Consider the following 18,848-nt stretch of genomic DNA (forward strand, 5'->3'; position numbering starts at 1 on the left):
CTTCAAGCCATTAACAAGCTTTGCTTTTTACCAGGGGCTCCAAAACCCCAGGCTCCCATTGGACTGCCTTGAAGAGTCCCTGCAATCTTTCAATCTGAGCCCAGACCACTGCATTTCAGCCACAAGTACAGGCAGCAGGAGAAAGGCCTAGAGTCATGCATGCAGTACCTGCTCACCCACACCCACATCAGCCTGGTCCTCCAGCTTGCAGAACTCGCCAGGATGCACTTTGAAGGCTTGTTACTAGAAAAAGGATGCAAAGGAGAGGCTAACAGTCCTACCACATCAATTTAACAGACTCAGTTACTAGGCAACAAGTCTGAACAACACTTAAGTTATGCTGCTTCTCACGCCATCTTGTCTGCCATGGTGTGTTCAGGACTTTGCTCAGCTGCCCCACACTGTTTTCCTGTCTTGAAAGCTACATGCTGCAAGACTTAAGGGCTTCATTTCCCTACATTGCTTTTCCCAGTTTGAGCCCTGTTTTCTGCTTGGGACTTTCTTCCAGTTGACAGACCACCAATTTCTCTCCGCACCTTTCAACCCACTTCTTGCACAGCTCCAACTACAAAGCAAACGCTGTCCAGATCACATTCTCAGGAATCTTAGGGCTGTTCCGTAGATTATTCAGCATATTTGCTGCAGGGACTCCACCTGTAAGGCTGAAACATCAACTAGTAAACCAAGCAAGGTTTCCAGCATTGGTGCTTTGTTTTTCCTAATCTGTCTCACAGCACCAATGGAAGCTGTTAGTCTGGCCGGGTTGGAAGAAGGCAGCAAGCACTGGTTTAGAGTGGCTTAAGGAAGGTAAAGTGAATGAACTTGAGCCTGACAGTTGTGAAGTTGGTCCAGTGGAAGACAGTTTACCAGAAATGCTTTTGGAAGACATCTCTCCTTACTCAGCCACAGCTATGCAATCTCACTGGCGTTCCCCTGACTGCCCAGGGCTGCATGAGCCTTCTGGGAAGGCACTGTAAAACCTCCTCCAGCTGCTCTGTCAGAAGAGTTGTAAACAGATGTCAGGAGCTTTCCAGGGAGACTCATTTAGAAGCATGGAACAGCCTCAAAAGTCTATCCAAAATGCTCCTCTTTACTATTCGTCTTTAGCTTCCCCTTCCAGCATGTACATCAGTTTCATCAGGGCTGTCTCAGTCATCTGCACTTGTCCCAAGCAGCACAAACATCAGCAGGTTTTTTTCTTCTTTGGTTGTGAAGCCCTGCTCTAAACAGATGCAGAAGCCCTTCTGTTAATTACAAAACCACCTAAGCAATAACAGGAGCAGTACAAAGGCAAAAACACAAGACCTGTGGTATTCAGTTTGACACAAGGCGCAAGTCACACACCAAAAATAAGGTAAACAGCTACGGCCCTGCTTCTCATACCAGGGATTTACCAAGTTTGAAATTCTAGACAGCAGATACAGGTCTTTTTGCAGGGGTCTTCAGGGTCCCAATATGCCAAAGAGCTGTGCCACCAACCCCTTTGGAGAACACCACAGATACCGACAGGCAGGTCTTGGGACTTGTTCACAACAACCCTGTGGTTCCAACTGGCAAAGCTGGAGCATTCAGACAGCTGCTGGAATACAAAGGTAGAGACAACATAAAAGCATACAGGCCAAGAAGAGTCTTCCTGCAGGAGCTGAGCAAGCTGCACAAACCGCTCTTTGTGGAGACTTCCTCACAAATCAAGGATAAAGACGCTTGCAAGAAAACCACTGTGGATTTCCCTGGCTAAGGAGCTGGCCTTGCAGAAGCACTGGGTGTTGGCCTGACCTTGTCTCACACAGACACCAAAGGGAATGATGACCAGCTCAGTGAACAATGCCACCTCTCCAGCTCCCTGAAAAGCAGAGCCAGAGTAGACAGTCTGAGGACTGCCCAAGGTTGGAACTATTTCTCAGCTTGGCCATTTTCCCCACACTTGGCCAGGGAATGATTACAGGACTAGAGCACATCACTATCTGACCAGCCACTTCATGCCAATTGTCAAACACCAATGCTGGCTGTAGGATGAAATTCACAGTAGTAGCTGCTTACTCTTCCAAGTGAAATGCCAGTATTCTGACGTGAGCTTTCCCCTCAGCTCAGCCTTCGCCCTCTCTAGCTCAAAGGGATCTCTGAGCACAGAGCTATAACGTAGCTATTACAAGAAAATCCCCAGTATAGACTGGTACCAGGTCAGGCTCTTTGAGGTTAGTCCAGCAAGTGCTTTCATCTTGTGTCCTTAGAAAACAAGAATTGCTACACAAAAATAGTCAAGCTGTCATCATGTAGCCATAGGCCTAGAACACCAGTTTTTAAACTTGTAAGTTTGGATCGAGGTGAGACACAAGAAGCACCTCTGTGAGAGACAGGCACAGCACAAGGGCAGAGGGAGGCTGTCATCATCTCAGGCTGAACCAGGAGCAAACCCCAGGCCAAGCCTTCAGCTCACACTGCAGCGCTCTGTGCCCCCAGCACTCTGACACCGCTGCCAGGGGATGGAACATTTGAGTAGCTCAGGTCACTTCTGAGGCCAGTGATATTGGACAGGGAAACATAAGAATCAGTTCTTCTACATTTTCTTATAAAGCACCTCCAAGAAAACATTCAGATTGTTTAGAAAACAAAGCCACATTTTCAGAGGAAGAGATACCAGACACGTTCCTTGCATCAAGGCTGCCAGAAGACCTGGGACATCTGCTAGATTATGACTCACGATACCAACTGTAAGCAACTGAAGACCATAGAGCTCCATCCCTTACGAGAAGGCTGCTCTAAAGTCTCAGTCAGGGTTTAGTTAAAGGTTGGTAAGAAAGGTGTAACTCCACCAGAAGCCCCTCCTCTGCAGGCATCAGTGAGAGAAGTGCTGTCAAGAAGCTGAGGAACTGGAATGCTGGAACTGATCGTATAACAAGAAGTTACAGGCCTGGAGTGTATGCTGCAGAAATTAATTTTCATCCTCACATATACATATATAAAGAATTCACCATGCTGTCAGCTCTGTCACCATACTTCAGTGTGGGAAGAACATCATTTACTCCCTATCAGTCTTTCAAAGGCCAAAAACAACTACAGTGCTTCTGAAATTAATAGTCCTGTGGTAAGTAAAGAGGTGGGAAAGCACCAAATTAGAGGTGGGAAAGCCCTTAGTTTTCAGGTGTCCTGTGTGAGCAGAAGATAGAAACCAATCTGATGACATGCTGGACACTTTCCCACTTGCTCAAGCTGTGGCTGTGATGTTAATCCCCAGCACGTGGGGTTGAGGTGTCTGTCAAATCAACAAGGGTCCAAAAAGCTGCTCCTCTTCAGCAATCAACACATGGGCAGCCTTGGGACCCGCTTTCTCCCACTCCCACCACACACAGGACTGCTACGCTCTGCCTGTTTCATGGGGATCCCAGCACCCAGCTGCAGAGGAATCATCCTCCTGTTGACTGCCAGGGATGTACCAGCACACAGCCAGGAAAGCCCTTCCTGCACCACTGGCTATTCCCTGCTCATTAGGGCTGGTGACTTCAACACAACCAGACCAAGAGCGAATCCCAGCTTCAGGCAGTGCTGTAAAACCATCCAGTTTCTGGCCAGACTTGTAGAAGATGTAAGATGCCCATGAGCTGACAGCAGACAAGCTTCACCCCAACAAGCCCAAATCCCAAATTCCAAGAGACTGAAAACAATGCTGCATTGAAGCACTGATGGGTGAAAGTCCAACCCACCCCTCACAGCAACAGAGATTTAGTTCTTCTATTTTTTCATCTGTAACCAAGATGCACAGCACAGCTGTGGGAACAAAACAGTATCAAGTTATTTGGGATACCACTCTGTAAATAGATGCGTGGCCAGTTATCTAGTTGTGGGAACATTGGAACGAGGTGGCTGCAACAGGGAGCAGCAGAGTACTTGTGGGGTTATTTAACTACAAGCTTCCAGCAGATTGCATCATCTTCATCAGTAGATTTCCACCACTGCAACATCAGCAACTTATGCTGCAAGACATTTGGAAGAGTTTGTGAAGTAATTCTGAGTGCCATAGGACTGTCCCCTCTAACTGTAGGCACAACCAGGAGGGCAGCTAGAGGAGATAATTCTACTGCAAACTGTTAATTACATTAATTGATTAGATATCTGACTCAACTGCTATCAAGTCCAGCGCAACCCAGGCCAGCTCCCTCATCTGGTTCCCATCGCAGGGATGCCTTATCCTTGGGGAAAGGGTGTAACAACAGAAGTGAGTCACCTTACACAGCAGCCTTCATGCTGGGAGAATTTATGCCAGGGTATGGTCTGATTTCAACATGATTTGCCTACCTTAGCAGACTTCTTACCAGAAAGTCATTATCTGAACGCTTGAAAAAGCTGTGAACTGCTCATATGGGCACCAAGAAAGTGAGCACCTGAGCAACATTAAAGAGAGTGTCTGCCATATAAATTCCCATAGCGAGCATCAGTGCATGTGAGATCTGCAAAAAGGCCAGGAACTGCACTTGTTAGATCTACATTAGCACTGCATTAGATGGGCAGCACAACAGAGAACATGAGCTCAGTCAAGCCACTCTGTCCACTGCAACAAGAGCAGCGTGGCTGCAGACCTAAGGGACAGCTGCCAGAGCTCCAGGCTGGAAGACAAGCAGGGCTGTAAAAGCAGTCCAGAGGGTCAAAGCCCTTTCCTACCTACTGCCTCCTTATAGTTTCCACCTGTTCCCCATCATGCTGTGTGTGACTCCAGTTACCTCTTAAAACATGTCTGCACATCACGTGGCCACAGCCAGCCATGTCACTGGTCTACAGGGATTAACAGTCAGTTCACCAGGTAGAAAAAAAGGTAAATATCCACCTAATACGTGGCTTCTCTAGGCCAGAAAAGAAAGCAGACAGTAATTTGCAATACAATTATTAGCATTCTGTTAATTTAAGTACCACTTTTGCTGACAAGATCAAACATTTGAAAAATAGCACAGCCTCCAAAACCACAGTCCTGCAGGACACGTCTCTGGTATGCTCAGTCTCTCCCCCAGGACTACTCTGTGTGACAGCTTTAGAAACGCTCCCTGTTTAAAGGAGAGAGTTCACATGCTGTGGCAGTGGAGAAGGAAATAACTAGATCCAGCCCTTCCACACATTTTGAATATAGCATATAGCACTATTTCTGGAAGACGCATTAAAAAAAAAAAAAAAAAACCTCCCTGGAAGGTCCAGTAGCATCACTCACCAAGCTAACAACTCCTGAATGGATAAACTGAAGTCTAAGGACCCTGACCTGTTCTCTCTTGGCTTGCTTCTGCAGCGATGTTCAAAGCCAGAGCAGGATTTAAGGAAAGTGTTTGACACGGTGACAATCTGCACAGTGACTGGATTTCTCACTTGATTAGAGTGCTACTTCTTTCCTCAGAAGCCACATTCCAGGACATTCCACCCTCTCCTTGTCCAGCCAGGTACCAGGAGCAGCCACCTCCCTGCACACACAGCACTCAGTACTGAGTAAGAGCACGGGAAGATGACAGCATTTAAAGCTAGAGATGGGCTTGGTTAGGCAAATCGTGCTATTCTCAAACCCAGAATGTTATTAGTGCAAACTCTCAGTAGTCTGACTAACTAGAGAATATATTTTTTTTTAAATCAGAATGAGCAAACTTGCCTTAGGCTTCAGCTCTTGCGCATTAGAGGCAAAAAGCTTCAGGATATTAAAGCTTAAGTTCTGACACATCCTTTGATCTCACATGTAGAATATGTATGCTCTGTGCATTACTACTCATTTCTGTTAGGTACACATGTGAGAGCAACGACATGGAACAATTGCTTCTGAAATTTCAAAGCAAATGTGCAGTCTGATTTATCACCTCGGACAACCAACCCCCAGCTTATGAGGTCCCCTGCCATCCTGAACATTCAGACCCTTCACAGAAAGGGAAGCTGGCCTGTTGGCTCTCTGAAGGTGCCGGAGAAGGGAAAGGAGGCAAACAGAACTCAGGCATGAAACAGAAAGCAAAGTGTGAAACTGGAGGGTCACACTTCAAAGAGCCCACAAAGCTTCCCTATGAGGTTACCTCCCATCGACCCCTTTTCCATCCCAGTTGTACTTACAGCTGGTGGGTTCCACAGACAAGTCCACAAAGTGTAATACTATGGTGAGCAATGGGTGCAAGGTAAGAAATACGTACACGGTAGGGAAACAGGGAGAATTCAGCTACCACAGCATAGAGCATGGGCACAGCTGGGACTGCAGCACTCAGAGCAGCCTGTACCAGGGACCTGGGGAAAAGCAGCCCCGCTTCCCATGCCTTGGTGCCTGCTGGATTAAGGAGTACCAGCCCCAGTGTATCAACAAGCATCCCACTTTCCTGAGTATTTAACAATGCCAGAGAAATCAGACCTAATCAGAGATTTACCATGGAAAGAAAAACAATCACTCCTTTGTTCTGTCAGAGGGATTTTACCATAAAGCCAGTTACAAAAACTACTCATACATCTTATTTGGAAGAGGAAAAAATGTACTCCACCTTTAGTCTTTAATTAAAGATAGAACCAAGTACAAACTGTGCAGAGACAGAGCTCACATACGTACAAGCTGCACTGCTGAGCACACAAAGTTTTGTAGATCCTGCTGGACTACTTCCTTCCTACATTCGTGACTGTACATACATAGAAACCTTAGCTCTGACCCTCAGCACTGCACACCACAGGCTAATAGCACCAGCTCACCAGGCTCCGAACAGCCATCAGCACCCCTGGCCACAGACTGCCCAGCCCTGCCCGTGACACCAGGCACGCTCTGCCAGCACAGCCAGAAGCTGTCACAGTCAATCAGATCAGAGCTGAGCCCAGCATGAATCAGCTGCTGCATGGATCAACAGGCTCAGAGAACCTCAGTGCTGGAGACCAAACAGCAGCCACAGGCCCTTCAAATTAAGGCTACTAATAGCTCAAAACAACTCTGTGCAGTAAGTAGACTAAATATACAACACAGGCATCTCCAGCATATATTCTCCAGGAAAATGACAAAGATACGGAAAATCTGGACAAAGACTTAACAAGAGTTTTGCAGCTTACGGGGAAAGGTGATGCAGGAGGTTATGCTGCCTGCAGCCAGGCCTGCAGGTTTTCAGACTTGCTTCTTCCAGCCCCACAGAGGCTTTGGAACCAGGCAGGCTCAGCAGCACTGAGGCAGACTGGCAGTTCAGCTTCCAGCAGCAGACCATACCACGCAGCAGAGCCAGCAGTACTGTTCACCCATTCTGTCCTAACCCTTATTCTGTATCCACCCCACCCTATCCTTACTCACCACTGCATTGTGGTTTGGGCAGCAAGTTTTTTTTTTTTTTTTTTTTTTTTTTTTTTTTTTTATACCACTGATACAACTGATTCACATCCTTAAAGTGTGTCATTACTGGCTAGACCAGGAAAACTTCAAGATTGAAACAGCACAGTACTAACTACCCCTGCCTCCTTCATGCCTGCCCTGCACGACACCTTACTGTAAGCAGCGCTCAATGCAGGTAGAAAGATCCCAGGAAGAACAAACCTGGGCTCAGTAGTTATTTCCCCTTTGGTAAGGGACTGGAAAAGAGCAGATAAGGCTCTTTTACGATTCACTTATCGCGATTCACTTATAAGGCAGAGGGAAGGACTTCATTCTCTCACGTCACTCACTGGCCAGCTGTTACCAAGCAGTGAAGAGACAACACAAAACCTAAGGCCTACCCTACCACTCTGAAGCAGGGCGGCTTAACCTGGGACTTTCAGATGTACTTAAATGACTCCCCTTTTAGCCATCTTCTGAACAGCATCTGACAGCTCTGCATCATCTGCTTTTCTCTACAAGCTTGCTTTGAGCACAAATCCATACCTTGTTAACCTCCATCTCCATGGGATGTCTGCAGACACTGTTCAGCTTTGACCACTGCTGCTACAGATCAGGCAGCTCTAGTGCAGAAGACTTTATCAGAGATCGCACAAGATGACTTGATTCTCATCTCCAGGCCCTGGCTTGCAGCATGATCTGATGACTTGCAATCTGAACAAGCATTTGGTGTCACAACCCTTAACCAATTGCTGCTGAAAGAATGCCTGAAACTTCAGCACTGGAAAGATGCCCAAACTTGTAGCAATTTTCACTATGTTGTCTTTCAGACAGGAACACTGTTTTCCTTAATACATGAGATACATTTTGCAGGGTCATCCTGCAAAAGATGCCAGTAGCCCACTATTCCCTCTTAAACCTGGAAACTGCTTACCATCCCATGGGCAATCATCTTGCCAAACGTCTTTTTAAACTTATCTGAGTGGCAGATAAGTGCCCTTATGCCTGCATTTCAGGGAACACAGCAGAACACATCAACTTGCAGAATATTAACTCGTTTCTGGCCCTACCCTGAAGTGCTTAGGCAACTTGGCTGGCATCTCAGTTTTTCCTCCTGCAGTACATCAGTTGGTTTACATGCCAGCCAATCCAGCCTGGCATGTAACATTTGAGAAAACTGCAAGTATACTGAGCAGAAAGGGTTTGGCACGGGGGAGGAAGAAATCACAGAAGGCAAACACAAGTTAAAGTATCTGAAGTCCAAGGTGGGCAGCATAGACCTGCCACCAGGAACAGAGGAGAGGCTGGAGCACTGGTGTCTCTGCCTTTCCTGCCAGCCCCTTGCTCTCCAAAGCAGCACAACGCTGACCTAGTTTTCCTTTGGCTGTGTGACAGCAGCCATGGAGGAACCTATCATGAAGTATGCAACACAGATTTGTCACTCGTGAGAGCTGCTCCTCTTCTGTCTGTTCCAGAGCTGGATGAAGCCCTTTCCCACTGGCAGAAGTTACCTGTTGCATAGACAGGGAAAGAAGAGCTTCCAAGCTGCCTCTTCAAGGATCACAACATCAGTCAGGCACTTCATATTTTTGAAAGATGGGAATACAAAGCAGCCTCTATCACATATTCCAAGCTGACTATGTATAATGGATTACTGAGAACTCAGCAGTGGAAGTTATCTAGTGGTCAGATTATCTGATGTGTATTTGGTATTCAAGTGTGCCAGAAGTCATCGCTGGCATAGGAACAAAGCAGCTGAGAATATTAGATCATGGACTCATCCACAGGTAACTCCCTAGGGCAGAAACGGGTTTGGAGGATAAGGTACACCATGCATAGCCTTGTTCTGAAGGAACAGCCCATTTCTTAGCCACTCGATCACATAATAGAGGAATTTGCTGGGATAACTGCTCAGACAAGACCACATGTAATAAAAAAAACAAAAACAAACAAACAAACAAAAAAAAAACCAGCCTTTAATGGAAATCTCTAAATACTTTGGTATTCACTCTTTTGCTGTATATAAGGGAAACTGTCTTATCCTTCCCAGAGATGAGGTAGCTTTCCATTCCACACACACAACTGGATAAAAACAGACTCACAGACTAGGCATAATTACAGAAGAGCTATTAACATTTTTTCCTGAATGACATCTGCCTGCAAACTTTGGTCTTGAACAATTTTAATCTTAGGTATTTTAGCATCCATTCCCTCCTAGTGCAACAGTTCCTCCAGATCAGTTTTTTTTTTTAGTCAGGTATCCTCAGTAAAGCTGCTCACAGCCAGCAGGCCAGACCCAGCCTATGTCAGGTGGGAACACCCCTACCCTTTTCAGCTTGTAACCAAGCTAGCCAGACAGCTAGCTGCAGTATGATCAACCACTACAAATTAACGTGACATCAAATGCATTTGGCCTATTGGCCACATCCCCCCCTCCCTCCAGGCAGGGTTCTTACAAGGTTCCAGACAGACCCTGTGAAGGACATTGCCTTTGTGCTCTACAGCCTTTCATCTTAAAGGCCAGCAATTCAGAAAGTAAATGAGAAAAAGGCATCTGTCAGCAAAATGGTTGAAAAACAATTTCGATCCCTTCAGGAAAACAGCCAGAAATTTCTCACTCTGAAAAAGTCAGCTTGTTTTAGCTTCCATCTTACATGAAATTGTATCCCTTTGGTCTAAACACAAGGCAGATTAAAACAAGCAAAGCACAAGGGAGAAGATGTACTACTGTGCTTGCCAAGCAAGTACCAGCCCTGAGTGCTTAAAGCCCAGAACAGCCCAAAGAACTGCTACAGCTGCAGTGCTCGAGGTCCCTGCGCACAGCAGATGAGCACCCCGGTCTCATCCCAGAGCTCCAGGCACAGCCCATGGACAGGGAAATCCACAACACACAGAGAGAAGTTACTGGCAGCGTGCTTCTGTGGCAGCAGCCACGAGGCCCTTTTTCAACGATGAAAAATAAAAAAATAGCTATCTGCTTGCCAGCTCAAGCACCAAAAATAGAGTCCTGCTTTCCGCTAGCCAAGAGGAGACTATTTAATATTTGAGGAGGCTCAAGACAGTGTACTGTGCCACGTGCTCAGACAGCCTGACAGCTTACAGCAAATGGATAAAGCTAGGGACAAACGCGTGCAGGACTTTGTAGAAACCAGGACACATTCTCAAACATTGTCTTAGCAATGATGAGTCACGGCATTCCAGGAAATGAGATGCAAGTTCCCAGCATTTTGGCAAAAGACAGAATTAAGCTATGAAAGAAGCCCGATTCTCTCCTACACTGCCGTCTCCACTGAGCTCACGCAGGACATACAAGTTAAATCCTGCCGGCCTTCATGAGCTCACTGTGTAGCAGCACCCTGCTACCCCTCAGTGCACTGAAGTAATGCCACAACAGAAAGAAACTTCTGTCTCAGAAGTGCTGGAAAGCTACTGAGACCCCTAAAGAAGTCACTCTGACTGCCACACCAGCATTTTGGACTGACATCAGAGCTATGCAGACAAGCTCAGGGTACCTGTTACCCAGCCCAGACCCACCACAGCACCACTGGAATGCAGCCGAGTGGGTACTTGGGTTTTGGCATCACAAACACGTGTTAACAGAGCTCGAGTGAAGTAGCACTGTGATAGCTGGAGATTTTGGGCTTCCTGCCATATTATTATTATTCTTAAAGTATGCTCAACACAACAGACATACTGATGAACAACTTTTAGAAAGCAGTCATATTACCTCTTCCATCGTGTCTCTCCCGAAGCAACAGCAGCCCGGCCCTGTTTAAAAGCTGTGTATCATTCCCGAGTTCTATCCAGCTCTCCTCCCACCTACTGACTGCTGGGGCGAGGGTGAACATTAACAACTGCCTCCCAGCCACTTGTCAGTGATGCCATAGCATGTGACATCACGATCGTCTCCATGGCAACAGAGCAACACAACGGAATCAGAGCAGGAGGAGGCCAATTAGAACCAGAAAGCTCTTTTGTGGTTGGAGCCATAGTAATTGACAGAAATGAGAGAAGCTGTTAGAGAAAGCACGTCTCTCCAACAAAGAAAATCTTTCTTTTAGTTTGCCAGGTGAACCCAAAACCCCCCAACCAAGGCTATAAATAAGAAGTCCTTGTAGACTGGAAGATCCATGATATCATTAGCACCTTTCCCAGTTTTAAAAATGCTGAGCACAGCCTGGCTCAGAGATACCATTTTTCCCCTCTTCCCTCACACTGAGTTCCCCTTTCCATTGTAGCCTGCCCACACGCTTCGGAGGCTTCTCAGCCCATTATTCCTCAGCAACTCTTCTCAAGTGCCTTTCAGCTGGTTATAATTAGCACACATGTGGGGGCAACACAAAAGAAACCAACCCAAGGTTGCCAACCCATGCAGTGAATCACGACAGCTAAGACTAACTTCAAGGATGGCACAGCCCCGGGATTTGAAATGGCTGCGAAAGAGATTTGCACCTTCTAGGCATCTATGTTACATTGCTTTCAGCTTCCAAAGCAGTAAGAGACACACAGAACCAATCTCCACTACTGTAAGTGGATGCGCCCCCAGCAAAGCCAAAACAATTTAAGTCAGGGAAGATTTCCTAACTGATCTTCACTCCCTCTTACAGCATACGCTGACCAGGAAAAACTTACTGCTACTGGGGAGCCCTTGGGACAGAATGTCAGTTTGCAGTGTGCCACAGTTGGGCTTTAAGTCACAGGCTCCTCTACTTGTCTATAAATTCAGCCAGCCACATTTCTCAGGTAGCCCAAACACTGCAGCAAGTTACATGCTTGGTTTAGAGGCAGCAAGCTTGAAGGTGCAAGCTACAGGACAAAGGCTAGCTGGAGTGAGAACATCTGCACCCAACACAGCAGCTGGAGCACAGCAATACTGACCATGCTCACCACCAGCAGTGGCTAAGCCTTCTAGGATAACACTGCACTGAGCAGACCTACTCTGTTCCTGTGTGATTCAGTGGGAAGGAGATGTCTGTCACCCTTGGCAGGAAAAACAGTGTGCAGTCCTAGCACAGGCTGACTTGTGGCATGCAGAGGCTGGGCAGTCATCAGGATGGCAGCTGTTTTGTGATAAGGCACAGCTGGCAAAAACTGAGTCAGTTTAAAGTGATGTTGAAAAATCATCACATCGTAAGAATTATCATAAAACACATTGAACAGGTACCCTTAACAACTACAGCAGAAGTATAAATCCACCACCCAAGCGAGCTGCTGTACACAACACTTACCAGCTCCTACCTCAACTTGGTGACATCACTTCACATGAAGAAGCCCGAGTCAAGGCCTTAACAGCAACCCATGTCACTGACATTAAAACAAGCTGTCCTGTGATACTTCCAGGTCTTAGTCTGACACCTGCCACCTGCAGACACCATTGGCTCAAGCTGCAGAGGAACACAAACCTGCATGCTTCCACCTGCAGGATAGCCTCTGAGGGGCACCGCATTTCATAAACCACTGCTTTACCCCTCCAGAACAGTTACTTCATTCTTCAGTATGGCTTCAGTGTTGCTGGCACACAAATTCACTCAGCAGAGCTGCGACCACATTTGCTGGCTGTGAGAACAACTGCCATCACCCATACCCAACCACGATCGCTAGGAGATCAAGAGCTAGAAGAGAGCAGAACGTGTGATTTAGTGTGAGCCAGACCTTGCTGCAGTGGAAAGACATTACCAACAAAAGGGAAGAATCTGAGAGAAATGGAAACAATATTTGGAGATAACCAGCCTCTGAAGTTATTTTGAGAGCTGCCTCTCCCAGCAGCCTAAATATTCAAAGACCTTAAAAAACAGGGGAAAAAAAAAATAAATCAAAGGTAAGCACACAAATAGCCAGAAGAAAGCAGACAGCATTTCAAAGTTTGCTGCTGTCACAACACCAGCAGCATAAATGGCTGGCCCCATTCTGTCCTAACAGGAGGAGAGAAGCTCAGCTCAAAGCACAGCATTCTGAAGAGGCAAGGCGACAGACACACATCTATGTCACCCTGGACAGGTAAGGAAGGGATTCCCCTGCGCAGCCAGCAGCCTTCTCTCCAGGTGAGCCAAATGACCCAAGCACAATAGCAGCAGGGTGAGGGCCAGGTTGTGGCTCCCACTGGTCAGGGGAGGCTGCCCCAGCTCCGCACCTTGCCCTGGGCCTCCTGCAAATGGGCTGCAGTCAGAAAGCCACATCCTGCTGCGGCCCCAGCCCTGCTGACATGGACACCCGGCCTGGGCAGGGAGCGTGCAGGGCAGCACTGTGCATCCCCACCTCCCCAGGGAGGGCCAATGCAGCAACCACTGATGCCCTCACAGTGGCGCACCTGCTGGCAGCCACGAGCTGCTCCCAGGCAGTAGGGCCCCCAGCCCTCAACCACTACTGCTCAGCAAGGCTGGATGCTTGCACTTAAAAATGACCTGGCTCCCTTTTTTTTTTTTTTCTCCTAAATCTGATGCCTTGCTTTGATTCAAGGAATAACTTCTGCAAGAGTAGAACGGCACCAGCCTGCATCAGCAGCCTCCTCTCAGCAATATAGAGCTTTTTGGAGCACTTATCTCTAGTATGCAAGTTAACAGAGAAGTGATAAAGGCTAAAGTATGGCATAACATCACTACTAGCAATGGCGGCCAACAGAACGCCCTAAAGGCTTGCCCTAAAAGATTTCCGTGTGTCAGTGAGATGCAAACACTGGAGCCTGGTGCCAACTGCAAATCCAAGGCCAACAGCAGCAGCACCGTGGCTGAGGCAATAGGCTGCAGATTACACCTCTGCACTGCCTGCTACTTGGGATTTCCCACCTCAAGGCCTTTCTCTTGGCACACTGCAAACTGAAAGATCACTAAAATTCAACGGTTTCAGATCCCAGCAGCTACTTTATCCAACACCACAGCTCTGGATGCACAAGCACTGCTTATCACTCTTCTCCCAAGTGACCAGGACAAGCAGCTGCTCAGGCACTCAGGGAAGAAGTTCCCTGCCCTGAGTCACCAGCACCTTCTTCCCAAAGCTGCCTTCTCCCAGGACAGTCACTCCACACACTGTATGGGGCTGGGCCATTACACCAGCTGCCAGGGAGCTCGCTTCGCTCTGACCAGCAGTGCTAAGAGGCATAAACCTGAGCCCAGGGTTGTTCCTAGAGTGGCAGGTCAAGCAAGAAAGCGCTGGTAGTCTCTCAATACAGAGCACAAAAACCTGGAAAAGTTCCTGGACAAAACCATTCTGACTCGAGACCCCATGTTTAGGCCAAACTGAGGGACTGAGAAAAGCCTCAGGGTCCAAACAAGAGAAGGCCTCCTAACAAAACAGGGACCAAAGCAACCTTCCAGGTGGCAGGGAGAGCAGCTGCACAGCAGTGTGCTGGCACCCAGGCTGCTCTGATGCACGCTGCCCTGGCAGAAGCAGACCCAGTAGCCAGGCAGCAGGGCAGCTGCTCACCAGCACCTTCAGAGGAGAGCTCACAAACCCCACAACTCTGCCATGCCTGGGACATTTCCTCAAGCTTCAGACATCAGTAGTTACCTTATTCATAAGGCTTAGGAGGGATGGAATATCCACGCTGTAATTTCTCACTTTTGAGTCTGAATGGAATGCAACCATAGATATCCCCACCCTGGCTAGGAAGTCTGGGATCATCTGCAGCTCAGTAACACCTCACGTGGGCTACATTCAGTTAGAACCTCAATTGCTCCCAGAATATAAAAAATAATGCAAACAACTTCCTCAAAAGTTTGACTAACCTCAAGACAACAACTCCCATTGAAAATTCCCTTTTATCAATTTTTAAATACCTCTCAGCTTTCATTAAGTGTCACCTGCACTGTGACAGCATCAGTAGGAAGTCATACTCAACTTCTAGTCTTTGCTTTAATTTTACACTCTGACAGGCTCACACAACTAAGAATTTACCTTTGAAACACTCATCACTGGAGTTTCTTGGTCAGCCTCAAACTGGAGGCACAACACAGTAACTTAAGCTTTGATCTCTTACAATTAGGCTTAAAAGAAAAGATCACTGAAATGAAACCTGAACTTCTTAATGAAGAGTGTTAAATAGGATGTGCAAGACAGACAGTCAGCATGTCCTTCATGTAAATATTAGAGGTAATTTAAATTTATGTATCCTTATACTATTTCTCTTCAAGCACTGCTGTCTGATGGAGCAAGCTACGTCCCGTTTCTGGTAAGTCCACTGCAAAGAGACTTTAAAATCTTCGTTGGTGTTGCAAGAAGAGGTGACAAGCTTAACCCCTGGGACCTTGTATGCCAATGAGGAGCATCAAGTTCCTGCGTGCACCCTCTGCTTAGGGGGAGCAGCAGTGTGCAGGCTGCGGCACTTCAACTCATGCAGGTGTCAGGCATCCCTCCTGCATCTGGTATGCTTACATGGGGATTTCACACTGTGAGACCAAGCAAGGGGCCTGGCAGGGCAGGAGAAAATCCAAACTTGTTATCTTCCTCCAGAGTAGCCAAACACTGCAAGGACAAATTCAGGGAGACCTGGCAGAAGGTAGCCAGAGTCTTATTCTCCAACAGAAGTTGGAAGAACCTCCAGAAGGAATTTCACTTACTCTCCTGGGTAGAAAAAGGCATGTTGAGTGCACTTCCCTCTCCAGCCCTGTCCAGCAGTCACCTGCTCAAGTTTCAGACCTTCAGTGAAGACCAGCAGCTCAGAGAGCAACAACACAGTGCTGCATTCAAGTTCCTACATAAGCTCACTGTTAAACAGCGCTGGGTCAATCTGCCCTTCTCCCGCTCGCATGTTCCAGGTGACTATACCAGCATATCCCGAGATAAACTTCCCCACTGCATTCCTGCTTCAGTACCACCTGCAGGTGAGGACCATCACCCCAGGGCTGCTCCTCACCTACCCCAGACAGTGACTGTCAGCCCATCCTGCAGTACGGAACCACTGGTACTGCCCTATCCTGGGACAGAGATGCAGAGGGCTGAGCTGAGGCCCAAACTTCAGTTCTGGAGTAATCACTCCCTTCACCTACTGCTCCTCCAGGGAAGGAAAGGTTCGCTCAGCATGCTCTTCTGCACCAAGTGCCCAACAATTCATTAATGCTGCAAAAGGAATTGACACAGACAGCACCAGCGTGCCTGCTCTCTCACCAACAAGCACAGCTGCAAATAGTTTTGACTTCCGCTCGGTTAAGGACAATTTACTTCCAACACTCCAGCATTGCTGTCCCCTCACTGCACCACGAGGTGCAGAGCAGGAGCGGAGGATCAGCACCTTCTGGGAGCTGTACCAGAGGGACTCAAGTTCACTGCTACTGTCCCAAGTCTCAGTACAGCCTTCACTTGATCCAATAGCCTGAACACTAATCTCCTTCCAAAGCAAGCCACAATTATACTTAGTATTTCTCCCCTTCCTTTTCAAATCTGCTCTGACAGAAAAAACAGTGACAACTTTCCACTGCAGATATTAAAGTGGATTTTTCTTGAACAAGGCCACCCGCCTGCACAGCCTTAATCCTTCCAGCTCACATATGTTACTGTAACTTGCACTGCGCTGAATCCAATTATGCCTCCTCAATCCATTAAAAACATTTGAGGCTGTTTTGCAGGTTGCACAGAGCACCACTGAGGCCCTGCAAATGGACACAGAGAGCACCTCTAGGCCCAGCAAGTAGTTATCTTCCAGCCACGAGGAGCTGGGCTCCAACAGCACACATCCATGCAGGACACAAATAATGAGTTGGTTCTTGTGAGTGCTCAGCAGTTATTAGTTCTCTATTAAAAGCACAAAGAGCTCAGAGCTCACGGAGCACCAGGTCTCCATGCACAGCACAGCAGGTCGGAGCTTGGAGCAGCAGGTGAAAAACCTGACTAAGCAGTCAGAAGAGCCCATGGACCTGATGTGCACGTGCAGATCTGGCAGCTGAGCTCCCAACTGCTGACCCACCCACAGCTGCAAAGGCCAAGGCGGCTCAGCCAGCAGCTGACTGCCTGCTCCACAGCCGGGGCCACACCACAGGCACAGCCCAGCGCGCCCTGCAGTGCGCCTGTTGGACCTGGAGCTGTGAGGGCTGCACGACTCCAACTCCCTCCCCCCATATTTTCACTACCCTCCAGACTGCAAATCCACAATGACAACTCTGAGGCCCGCAGTGTGGACACATCTCTGCTACACAGAGAAGTCAGGTACCACCCTGAAGAGCTCTACAGCACTGTATCTTAACAAAGAACGTGCTTCTAAGTTCTCCGTGCCTCCAACACCTGTCCAACACACATGTCCTCCTGACTACCACTGCAGAATACACGCACACAAATTACCTTTTGGATGTGAGTCCTGGTTGCAGACACTTTCCCCACACACTGATAGCAGCCTGACCTCCTCCCAGCACCCGCTGCAGGAACAGGCACCAAGCAGACCCCACAGAACCAAGTCTGCTGATTGGCACAAACTGGCAATCTGGCTCATTATCATTCCACATGGTTGAACTTATTTTTAGGATCCAATGCTACATGGAGTAGGATTTTTTTTTTTAATCTCTTAACTGGGGAGTTACAGCCTAGGAGCCAGAGATCCTGATTTCATTCCTGACTCAGATACACATTTCCCAGGGTCAAGGTCCATATTCTCACAGAATAAGTGAAATGGGTTCTGGAAATAATGCTCTTCTTCGAGCCTTTCAATAAAGGCTGCGGTAGAAACTAAGAGTTACAGTCACTCAGAACTCTAGATGTGAAACCCACCCAGCCTTGACACCACACTGCTTCCAGAGCTATGTTTGCCGCTCTGTTGTGAAGCACCCAGCCTAAGGCAGGAGCCCTGGAGGAGGACACAGCACCAGGCAGCCCCAGCCGAGACCCAGCCTCGTCCCAGGCCAAAGCAGCACTTCCCAACAGAGAATGCCAGCCTGGCACACCGCTGAGTGTCAGCCTTTAGCAGCAACAGGCACGGAAAGCTTCAGCCTTCGGCACCCAGACAATACCCTTCCTCAGCGGGAGGCAGAGCCCCACCGGCTCCCTGAAAAGGATCAGCAGCACATCAGGAAGCGCGCGATCCAGAAAAACGCTATTTCGTTTCCTTCGGCATCGAGGGGCCGCTCGACGGGCCTAAGCGGCGACCCGGGGCGGCCGGCCGCTGACCCCCCGCGACCCCGGCCGGCTGATGAGAGCGCGGCACGGCCCGACCGCCCGGCGCTGCCGTTCCTCCCCGCCCGCCGCAGTCCCGCTCCCGCGGGGAAGCTCAATAGCAAGCGAGACCCGGGGCCGCGCCTCCCGCTCCCACGAGAAGCGTCCCTCGCCCTCTGCCGAGCAGCGGCACGGCACAGCCGGGAGCGGAGCGAGACTCGGCCGGGAGCCCCGGAGCAGCGAAGAGCCAAGCGGGGGAGAAAGGAAGCGGGGCGGGCGAGGCGCGGCGGAGCCCCGGGGGCGGCGACCGGGGCAGGGAGCGGCGGCAAGCGGAGCAGGCGGGGAGCGGCGGCCGCCGCGGAGCCATGCAGGGCCCGGCCCGGCCCCCCGCCCGCCCGTCCGCCGCGCCCCGGGCACTCACATTGCTTCAGGAGCTCCAGACACAAAGCCATGGGAGACACAAAGGAGGGGCGGAGGGGACCAGAGAGACGGGGAG

At 48.7% G+C, this 18,848-nt stretch overlaps 1 protein-coding gene across 3 annotated transcripts in view; it reads right to left on the reverse strand.

The window, feature by feature from the left end:
- LOC122156476 (disks large-associated protein 4-like) overlaps nucleotides 1–18,837 on the reverse strand; it is a 39,839-nt gene extending 21,002 nt beyond the window's left edge. The window contains exon 1 of one of the 3 annotated variants that reach the window (XM_042811220.1): nucleotides 18,774–18,837. In XM_042811220.1, coding sequence (XP_042667154.1) covers nucleotides 18,774–18,804 — 31 coding nt within the window. In that variant the 5' untranslated portion in view covers nucleotides 18,805–18,837. Of the gene's footprint in view, nucleotides 1–11,009; nucleotides 11,159–18,773 lie in introns of those variants that run through there. The other 2 variants (XM_042811219.1, XM_042811224.1) reach the window with 2 other exon arrangements.
- Nucleotides 18,838–18,848: the final 11 nt, after the last annotated feature.

This window comes from Centrocercus urophasianus, unplaced genomic scaffold (genome assembly GCF_019232065.1).
Source record: "Centrocercus urophasianus isolate 14NV4802_14NV808 unplaced genomic scaffold, USGS_Curo_1.0 seq_1222, whole genome shotgun sequence".
Classification (NCBI taxonomy): domain Eukaryota; kingdom Metazoa; phylum Chordata; class Aves; order Galliformes; family Phasianidae; genus Centrocercus; species Centrocercus urophasianus.